Source organism: Nicrophorus vespilloides, unplaced genomic scaffold, assembly GCF_001412225.1.
Source record: "Nicrophorus vespilloides isolate i.1.1-1 unplaced genomic scaffold, Nicve_v1.0, whole genome shotgun sequence".
In the NCBI taxonomy this organism is placed as follows: Eukaryota; Metazoa; Arthropoda; class Insecta; order Coleoptera; family Silphidae; genus Nicrophorus; species Nicrophorus vespilloides.
This window is the reverse complement of record NW_017100081.1, coordinates 559,961-571,784: the sequence shown is the minus strand read 5'-3', so window position 1 is coordinate 571,784 and position 11,824 is coordinate 559,961. Positions and strand designations below refer to the sequence as shown.

At 29.7% G+C, this 11,824-nt stretch overlaps 1 protein-coding gene across 1 annotated transcript; it reads right to left on the bottom strand.

Annotated features, from left to right (window-relative positions):
* Positions 1 to 872: 872 nt before the first annotated feature.
* On the bottom strand, positions 873 to 2,120 carry LOC108566920 (protein yellow-like). The gene has a single exon (XM_017927054.1). The coding sequence runs from the start codon at positions 2,118 to 2,120 to the stop codon at positions 873 to 875; it is 1,248 nt and encodes a 415-aa protein (XP_017782543.1).
* Positions 2,121 to 11,824: the final 9,704 nt, after the last annotated feature.

Genomic DNA, 11,824 nt, shown 5'->3' with positions numbered 1-11,824 from the left:
ATATTCAACCCTGTCCATCCCAAATTTATATAAAACACTTACTTAATCATAAAAATGTTAAAAATACAATTTACATTAGTTGCAACCAACTAAAACTGTCGAAATACAAAATTGTATTTAAAAATTAATGATTCCAATTGGAATGAAATATTTTAGTATCTGGTGTCCAAAGTGAACGAATCCAATAAAAATACACTTCGTTCCTTCGGTATATTTGGTTGCCTACGTTAATATAACTATCAATTTATTATAAGGAAAGACTACAATTTTTGAAAATAATAAGGAAAGGAATCATTAAGATAATAAATGAGAAGACTAAATTATTTCGTTGTTAATTGTATTGAAATGAAATTTAATTAAATAAATAATATTTATGAATCACAAAAAATGAGTCGTATTTATATAATCATAGCCACATAAAAAATATATTAACTGTTGCAAAAGTCTATTGACCTCAATTTTTTATATTAATATCTTGCAAAATTTGGAAATAGTTAAATAAAACAAATCGAATAAAAAGAATCCATATTTTATTGTAATTTTAGTCATAATTATATTTCAAATTTAAGAAAATGTTGTGTTGTATATTTAATGGTAGATTTATGTTCTACCAAGTAGTTGTATATAATTTATTGCTTATAAATATTTTATTGAAATAAAAATAATTAACTAAATATACAATGTTTTTATGTACATATGTTACGAAGCGTTTGCGTATTCAAATATTATATGTTAGAAGAAAAGTACAAAACACAGAAGAAGGGACTGAATGAAGTATGTAAATGTGTTTATTAGGAATGTATGAAAGGTTTATTGTCTTGGTGAGAGAGACGCAGTATAGAATGGAGTGTCGTTGGGAGAGGAAGAGTTAATTATTTGCCGGAAAACATGTAATTTTTGTTTCCTGTGTACGTTTTCAGGATTCTAAATTTGATTTTCCCGTTGAGCGTTAATGGATAAGACGTATCGAAGAATTTTATTATACCATTGGTCAGAACGTACAGATTACCTGTAGAGTCCATACCGAAACTGTCAGGCCAAATCAATTGTTTTTCGTCATGGTATATATGTTTCACTGTGCTGAATGGTTCGAAAATGTTCCATTTCGCAATAGAATATGTACCCAACAATCCGTAAAAGAGATTGCCTTTATTGTCCATGATCATTCCACCACTTTGAGACGATTTGTCTCCGACGTATTTGACGAATCTTCTCCACTGATCTGTTTTGCAGTAAGCCTCGTTTTTCAGTATCTTATTGCTCAGGGCGTAGATGCTGTACCCATTTAAAGCTGTGAAATAGATCAATCTTTCTTCGTCGCGATGTTTAGGTGGTGGAGATAAAGCTATTCCGTCGACTCCGATGAAACCGACTACGCTAACACCGTCTACAGTGAAATTGGCAGCATCGAATTCAGCGAACATTGTTTTATCCCGTAACTTCCAAGCTCTGCCCTGTCTCCTCGAGTATACAACTAGACCAGGATCCAGAGCACTGCTGTCCGTTATGTAAGCAAATCCTCCGCCACTTTCTTCCACAACTAAGTCATTCAGATATCCTCCTTGACGCATACTAATCTCGTTATGAAATGAATAAGAGTGCAGCACTTTCCCGTTGTTATTCAAATCCAGCAATACCAATTTCGGTGGGCAACTCGTGAAAGTGTTAATCCTCACCCCGTCCAACACCCACATGATTCCTCTGCGATCGATCTCCATACTTTGGACATTCTGAAGTGTTCCGCAGCTATTCTGGACGTTCATATTCCACGAAGGATAAGGCGTTAACAGCAGGTTCGTTTTCGCGTTGCGTTGCGGCGTTACGTAAGCCAAAGTTACAGGCGTTCCGGTCCTCAGCCTCGGCAGTGCGATGTAAACTCGATCGTTATAAAATTTCACGCCGCCCATTGCATTGTTCTGCGGTATATACTTCTTGTTTAAGACAGCATCCTTGTAGTCTTCGGGAGTGTCCCAGGTAAAATTGATGTAAGTCCACTGGTAGTCCACCTCGAAGCCCTCCGATGTTCTTTTCTGAATGCGCACTTCTTCATCGGGTGCAACGCAGTATGAAACCAGCAAGAAACCCAAATAGTCACAAATATTGAAACGCGGTGGCTGCATTTTGAATACTATCTTAGAATCACCTCATCGCATATATTTATAATCTTTTAAATTGGATTGCAAGGGTGGGATTTTGCGAACTTTCGTTTAATTGCCGCTTCAATTAGAAATTAAATGATAAAATTGCGTTAATTGATCAATATTTCGTAATGAAGAAGACGAGAAATTTGCCAATGTAGTATAGGTTAGGTTAGGTTTCCAAAATAAATATTCACTTTTATTAAATTATTTACTAATTTTCTTATTTTCTAGAATGTTTCAAGATATTAACATTTAGTAAATAGGTAAATTTAGAGCGTTTTAAAGTTTATACATTGTATTAAAAAATATATTTCATATTGAAATAATAGTCACAATAAAATAGTTTATAGAAGGGGTTCCCAAATTGTGAGAAAATTGAATAAAAACTACTATTAACTGGGCGCCGCAAACCGAAAAAGTTTGGGACTCCTGGTTTATAGGATATTGAATATTCCAAATAACTAATAAATGAGAAAAGTATTTGTTTTTAATATTTTTACTATTCAGAACATCGTGCAATGCACATCATCGAATTCTACTGTTTGGTTTCCTTGTGGTTTGCCCAGTCTGTTATGTGTGTAATACGAATAATTCAGAGATTCCCGTCATCGAGGCAAATATCATAGAATGCGAACGACCACATGAATAACCTAAAAGAAGATTTAGTTAACGAGAATGCAGAGATTTCCGTCATTGAGGCAAATATCAAGAAGGAGAATTACCTCATGAAAAACATAGAAAAAGATTTATTTAAAGATAATTCAGAAATTACAGACTACGACGTAAGTATACACATAAAGAAGCTAAGAGTAGAAAATGAGAAGTTGATGGAGCAAGTGAAGATGCTTTTAGTTCAGAATCATCTGAACCTGTAGATGATATTATGCAAAAAAGATCGAAGCCGATAGAAGTATCGTAGACCACATTATGACCACCTATAATATAAGCTGGACGCGTTATTTGGCAGCAGTTTAATTTATTATTTTTGTTATTCTATTAAGTTTATATGTTTGGTATATTTGTTGTTGCAGTAAATAAAATTATTATTTATTGATTATAATTAAGTATTTGTATTATGAAGAATGGATCTTTTGAAGAAAATTGCGCATCAAATAGTTATTTTTTTGCGCTTAAAGTAATATTTGAATTATATATGAATGTAGTCTTTTACGATATTATTATTATGATAATAGATTGCATTATAGCAGCGTTTCTCAACCTTCAGTTTACGAATTTTTGGATAGAGAAATGACAGCTATCACCATGTATCAAAGCGACAAAAAATTATGTTACAAAATGCTTTGTTATATAAATGTGAGTAATATTAAATATACCTTAACCAAATATGATAAGTAATTATAGATTTTTGGCAGTTAGCTAAGATTATTTCTTCTATCCTTTATACATAATTACATCAAAGCTGTCTGAATAGAAGATGACTATATCCTGAAATGAACTATAGGTACACCATTACTGCCTTATTTTCGCCCAATTCTGTCTATATATAATTAGTTGCACGTTCGAATGCAAATGCCTATTTTAATATGCAACCATTCGTGACGTGCTTTTGCGACAACACACACGTGTTGTTTCTCTTCTGCTCAAAGAAGGAAAGTCATAAAAAAAAAATAGCTAGTACAAATTCCACGCATTCAGTTATAAAGGAAATTCATCCAGTTCATTTTCCTTACATGGATAACAAATTATTCACTTTCTAATCCATTTCCTTTAACTGCATCTGCTTTCCATTTTATCAAATCCTGCTAATCCCACATTAGTCAATTATAATTAGTGCTAGTAAAGTAACATTTATTGTATATATAAATAAAACAAATACGTATACAATAAACTATTAACTGCATTTTTGCTGCCAATTATAATTATTTTACAATACAAGAACATTCTTTCACATAAGAATGCTTCTAATTAATGTTTTTCTAATTTTAATTTATCCTAAGTTATATATTGCGTATATCTCCAATTATAATTTCTCCAAGTAAGATAAAATTCCAAGATATAAACTTACTAGTTGTAACTATATTTCACTGTTTCTGAGAGTGCTAATTTTGTAATCTTTATTCTAAGAAATAACATCCGTAATTTACAAAAAACATCAAATAATTACTATTTAATCTATAGCCATAGTTTAATTAATGAATATGAGACTTACCGAGAAACTTCCTATTCAGAGGTAAACATAATATGGCCAGATTGAACAAATATTCCAACGAGAACAAAACAAGCAAAGAAAATTTTTAATAAATAAACAGTCAACTTACATAGAAAGTAAAATCACATTTTAAAATATGTGTGGACGATTTTTTTGTGCATATTCACAACATCAAATTGCTTATCAATCTTTTACTGAAAAATCATCATTATCTATATTCAATAAATTTTTAATATCTTCTTCATCGACACTTTCGAGCAGGTACGCAGCAAGGAATTCTTGCGCCTGGGACTAAATATCTAAAAATTTCTCTCCCGCCTCAAGGTGTTAAAAATTTTGCGCCTCAATTCCCTCAAGAAAACAATTATAGCATTGTTTCTTAATGGAACTTTCTTCCTTTCGGCACTGTTTTCGAAACCAATGAATAACTTTATTTAAAATTTCTTGTATATTTTCTTCTAGTACAACTGGTCATATTTTGCGCTACAATAATTTTACGCATTCCTTAGTTACTTCTTTCCAAGAACTATAAGAGGTATGATTTTATATATATTTTTTTAAATTTACCTTAAATATTATCAATATTGTTTATATGATTTTTCTTCTCTTTATTGAAACTGAATACATTCTACTTTATTTTATTATATTAAATCAAAGAAACATATGTGTATCAAATTGTGTACATTGTTTTTATTATGAAAAACTGTAAATTATAAAAGTCCAATATTACTTCCTTATATTTATACAAGCAAGATATAGTTTTTTTGTTAAATTAAAAGTTAATTATTTTTTAATTGCTTATATTTTATGGACAATAATAATATTATAGTTATTACTGTACACATGTAAAGAACATATATTGAATGTCATTAAAATATTAACATGTTATTAGTATTACAATTATAGATTTCAAATAGGAAAAATTATTTGAGCATATGAATACATTATCTGTATATCCTGAGAAATTGCTTCGGGCAGTTCTCAAAAACATGATCGACAAATCATCCCAATTTGGAGAATTTTGCACGCCAATTTTCTGTGCGAATAGACAGTGAAGAATTTCGTAAATGATTCATCATCCTATCATTAAAAAAATAATAAAATAAAGCACTTTGACCTTGCTAAAATTGCATAAATAATTGATTGCAGTTTGCATAGTTCGTGCAAGGTTAACTAATCGAAGACTTATAAGACTATCAATCATCAATATTATAAATAGTATTCACTGAAGTATTTAAACGTTAAATAATTTCATCTATTTATTACAGGGAAATAAATTAACTGCGGTAGATAGAACAATATATTCCAAGAAAAGAGGTTTGTCATATAATTACGCTAAATGAACACTTCCTACCGTAATTGCTAAGTGCTAAATATCATGGTACGCGCTCGTGCAAAGCGCCAGTATAATGATTTAAATAATTCACTCTCTTTTGAAACTGAAACTGCATTATTTTCACTACAATGTCTTCAATATTGCTGGCTTTGTTTTGTAAATTGTTTTGGTATTGTCGCCTAGGAAATGTGTAATATATCAAACAATGCTGTGCTTAGTCATGGCGATAAGTGAAATTTAATTGTAGAACTCTGCGCTCTTGTAAATGCAAAACTTATATGAGTAATATCACCGGCAATCCGTATATGTGTATCGTATAAATTAAAGCATGCCATGCAATATATTTTGCGTGTCGGTTTTATAAATATAAAAGGACGGAGAGTTGTAAATCAGGTAGCGGGTGCGGCGCCCCCAGCTTTAAAGCATATGCAATTCTTCTCGAAAGAAGTTCGATATGTTCCGAAATGTAAATTATTGCGTTGTCTGGAAAGTTTATTCCAATATATCAGAATTGATAAAAACAATGGACTTGTGTAATATACTGAATGGTGACAATTTTAAATTCGGATCAAATGAAGATGAAAGAAAACAATTAGCATTTAGACTTTGATAATTTTCTATTATTGGAATGGCACAAATGCCACTAAAGCAATAACTTTGATATATTTTATTTATGGAGATGCTGTTTTACCTGAAATATTTTGCTAATTTTAGAACTGGTGATTTCAGCCTTAAAGGTCTGCTAGTAATAATGATTAAATCAAGTCATTAATCGATAATAATCCACACTACACGACTCGTGAATTAGCAGAGACATTAAAAATATTTTTTTAAGCTTGACTATATAAACCATTACAATGTATGAGAAGTATTCTAATTTCCATTTCTTTGGGACTTTGCAAAATTCCATTAACTGCAAGAATTTTTCATTTTTAGTAGACATAGTAAACATCTAGGAAAGTTTAAATTGTTCTTATATATTCTGGGGTGATAGAATGTTTAAGTTGCGTGAAAAATGAAGAATATAACAAAAATGTATATACATAATTAATATATATATATGTAAAAAGTATTAATTTTCGTGAAAAAATAGGCACAAACTTTCCGGACAACTTAATATTATGTAAGTAACAAGAATCAATATATGAAGTATACACTATACTTAAATATTAAGTATTACAAATGTATCTGTTCATAAAGAATTATTGCCCATAGCAACAATAAGTTTTTTTTTTTTTTATTTCAAAGTTTTTTGCCTGTTATTATGTATTTTTTTCAATAAATATTGTTATTATTCTTATAATTTGTTACTTTGCAACTAGGGTACAGTCTACTATTAAATTTAAGTAAAATTGGATAAAAAATATGAATCAACTCTATCAGAATATACTTAAAAACAACAATAATATTTCTTACATCAGTTATAAAATCAAGTTATATGTAGAACAATTGTAATTCCAAAAATACACTCATAATTATTAATTTAATTTGTTACTATATTCTCTAATTAACAATTAAAATAAAGTGAATTGTTGATATACAAGCCGTAGTGGTTAAAATAAGTTCATTTTAGTGTTAATAAACTCGAATTGATTAACGTTAGTCTATATTTTTAAATTAATTCAAACGCAAACCCAGCTTTCAAAAATGAAGCTCATATGTTGCTTAATATTTCGCTTATAGCAAAAATTCGCTGGAATTGAATTACACAACAATCGTTTACAATAGAAAGTCAAAAATAAATTAAAATATTCAAGGTTGTAAACCATGCGGTAAAGATCCAGCAAAGAAATACTCAGCGAAGAAGCCGTCTGCTAAGAAGCCAGCTCCCAAGAAATCATCATGCGACTCTTGTGGTTGCAGCAGCAAGAACAAGGAGACCATGAAGAAGAGCTAAAGTTGCGATAGCAGTTCCAGTGACTATTCTAGTAGTGACGACAGCTCTGATTCGTACTGCTACCGCAGATGTTGTTAGAATGACCTTTATGCAATGTACGATTTTGGTTCAAAAAATATGTACTGTGATAAATCCTCTGAGAAGTTGGAATTATTCGAGTTTTCTTAATAATGTATTCTTAGTTGACTGTTCTTCTTGTCTTGTATTTTCTATGATGTAACGAAATGTAAACGAACTTGGTTTTATAAATAGTAAGGGCTGCAGCAAAGAAATCTTGCGCCTGGGGCCAAATAACTAATTTGGAAATCATAGAAGACAAACATTTAATTTGCTGCAAACAGTGAAAAGCAATGTTTGAAGAATTATGTACATATATTTCACACCAGTAAATTATATATTTGCAAATTTTAAGTAATGTAATATTTGTTAAGTAGCCACCTTTTATTTTATATAACATGTTTAATAAGTTAATAATATCACAAGAATTTAATTAAAATGTTACTTTAATATATTTTTATAATAATATCGCCAAAACAGGATTGCTAGTAAATTTAGCATATTAATTGCAAACAGATTTGTGCTATTATGAAGAGTAAAAGTATCGTACAACAAATCGATAACTCTTCACTGAACATAAACTGCAGATTCTTACTGCATTGGTATAGCATATGTATAGCTTTGTTGATAGTTATAATATATATATTTATTTTTATACCGAATGAATTTGCTTAAGTACTCATTGCAATTACATATCATCAATTAATTCAGTATTCATTAGGTATTTTCCATAAAATAAATTTAGATTGTCGTGGCCCCTAGGTATCAGTTAAGTGAATGTCGACATCTTAGCATTTTTCCAAATCGCCTTGGTTAGAGAAGCGTTGCATTAAATGTATCACTCTTGAAAGAGGTTATGTTGATGGATAAAGTCGAATATTGCTCAAAAGTTCTTGTTTTATTATCATTCTACGAATTTATTGAGTGAGGTATTAAGTGCAGAAGTGTGCTGCGGAAAATAGTAGGTTCAAAGTGAGGTTTATGCTGAAGATGTGAGCAATTTTTAATTATATAATAAAAATATGTTATTTTTTTATGTTGCAACGATTACCAGGTATTAATTCATTTGAATTAATTCATTTTATCTACATATTTTTTCTCATTAATTCACTTTACAATTATTTGTTTAAAGTTTATTATGTTTAAATGTTTTTAAAATAATTAGATAAATAATTGACTTAACAATGTTAGTTGTAAATAATTATATTTATATTCAATTTATTTATAATATTCTTACTTGAAAATTATAAGAGACTTATCTCTGATAATGATAATAGTATAGTATTTATTTTTTAACAAATGCATTAAAGTTATTTAATTTATCTTATATGCAAATGAAAACTTAAATGATCAACGAAAAGAAAAATCAATTTGTTTTAATATTATGTCTTATTAATTGAACATCTTCGATACATATAAATTAATATTGATTAAATTAATGGAAAAGCCGAAGACGGTTGAAGACAAACACTGATACAAGATTGTAATTTAAAGTGGAATTAAATTAAATGAGATTACACGTTACGCATGTAAAATAAATATATAATAATTTTGGAATCCATTAATGATTGGCCGCGCTCTTTCGATGGCAATAATTTGTGTGTATCGAAAATTATCATCCAGGAAAAAGGATATTAAAGCATTTATCATTATATACACTTTAAACCGGCTCACCTTTCAGCCGCTTTCAGACGTAATAATCATTTACGCAATACGTACCCGCATTGGATAAGCTTCATTTAAATTTTTAAGCACAAATGGTCCTTAATGCACGATCATTACACGCACCGAAAGACAATTTCGCTTTATTCACAACGAAAAATATATTAATAATTCATGCGCCACAATCAATTATTGACATTGCGAAATGTCAAGGAACTGCGGTTTTTTGTCGTTTCTTCCTTCACTCCGGTTTATGTGTATTTTTTTTGAAGTTTTGTATTCTTTTCTTGCGGTTTTGGTTTCTGTTGTTGCGTGGAGGGCGAGAGATGAAAAGAGCGTATAATTTTAATATCATTACACAGAAACGCAACGACGAAAATATGTGGATTGCCTCGAGGACAAGGGGGCATTCTATAATTTGATTTAATACCCTGGATTTCGGTTGCACTTGTCCGTGTCCTAATAAAAATTCTCTACGCTCCTTCGAACCAGAAATCACATTTCACATTGGTCGTCCAAATAAAAAAATATGAATACTAACAACAACAGCAGGTTGTTTTGGATCATCAATTCGCATACATTAGTTTTGATTTTATTAGGGGGATGTGTGGATTTTATGTGCAGGTAGCTAAGTAAATTAGATTATTTACATAAAAAACAAGTGCAATTTTTATAAAATTGATATTTCAATAAATCATGTTGAAAATGAGTTCTTATTTTTAAAATAATTGAGATTTTATTATTCTTATGTAATTACTTTCAATTACTTTATATATTGAATGGAATCAGGGGTGCCACAGGGAAGTGTTTTAGGACCACTTTACCTTCTATACCCGGCAGATATTCCTAAAACTAGCAATGCTACGATTGCAACATTCGCTGATGATACAGCAATCTTGGCATCAGATGAGAATCCAGCAGTAGCATCTGAATATATACAGATAAGCTACAAGAATGGCTTACAAATGGAGAATAGCAGTTAACGAAATGAAATCCGTGCATATCACATTCACGCTAAGGAAAGACTGTAAGACTTAATGGACAAGATATGTCCAAATCAACAAAACTAAAAAATCTCGGCATGCATCTCTACAGAAGATTCATCTGGAAAGATCACATTCAAACAAAGAGGGAGCAGTTAGAAATTAAGTTTAGAAAACTCTACTGGCTTCTAGGGAAAAGGTCGGAATTATCAGTGGAAAATAAATTACTTATATACAAAGTAATACTGAAATCAGTATGGAGGTATGGTATCCAATTGTGGGGTGCGGCCAGTAAATAGAACATACAAATTATACAAAGGTTCTAATCAAAATGCCTAAGAAATATTATTAGGGTTCCATGGTTTGTCAGGAATAAACAAATACACGAAGATCTTCATATAGTTATGGTTGAGGATACAATACCAACATTTAGTAGTAGATACCAAGATAAACTTGAGCCTCATACTAATGTTCTGGCTATTGGCGTACTCGACAACAGTGAAACCACAAACAGACTGCAGCATTGTAAAACACTAGAGTTAGTATATAGATTTAAGTAATTATTAATGTTCAAATTATCATAATGATAACTATCCACCGGAAAAGCTTATCCATAAATGGACAGATTGTGAATAATTATTTATTAAAAGAATGTATTATTAATTATTTATTAAGAAAAAAAACAAACAAATTGAATCCGTTTCAAATGGATATAGAATTAATTCATAAATGGATTTTTTTTTGTTGTAAATAATAATAATATTAAATCGCCTTATAAAGCATTATTATTGAATGAACGTGCAAATCTTTGATAATTAATTGAGCGAATTGCGGTAGTTGATTGCATAACGTTGACGTTAATTAATTATGCTATTAGCTGTGAGCATTAAGAACAATGTCAATAGAATGTCCTATTTGTTAATTTATTGCTAGAAAGTATTTACATATGAAAATGGAAATGTGTTTAAACCTATTTATTACATGTTAATTTACAATAAAATAAACGGAAAATTACGTAGCATCAAGTGCTGTGTACTTAAAGCTTTTTTCATAGTTTTTTTTTTTAATTTTAAGTTGCTATGATCAATATTGTTAATAATTTTAGTACACCTTTTATGAAGTCTACTTTTGTTTTTGTGTCACAGCAAATATTATGTAATAGTGTTTAGAACATCATAATATTTGTGGCAGAAGAAGCAAATTTTACACGATACTTGCCAAGTACGTAACAAGTTACTTGAAAAGTGGAGTCACATCAATTTACTTTCAAGTATATAATGTTTATTTATCTTTTTTTTGCATAAATACCTGTTATATATCAATAAAAAACTTAAATACTGCCGTAATACTATAAATACTATGTATTTAAATTTAGTAATAGATTAAAAAAAATAGTTTATTAATTTTGAATAAAATCTTAAAAATGTTTGTATTTTCATTTAAACAACTAAAAATGCATAATATCCTGTGTATTTTTCAACTGCATGTTTAATATTATTAATTATTAGGGCAGCCATAAACCTATTGAGTTTTTTTTTGTAATTTATTGCTGCAATAAATATTATTATTATTAATTAT

Excerpts from the sequence above, each read along its gene's own strand:
- LOC108566920 (XM_017927054.1), bottom strand. The coding sequence starts at position 2,120 with ATGCAGCCACCGCGTTTCAATATTTGTGACTATTTGGGTTTCTTGCTG.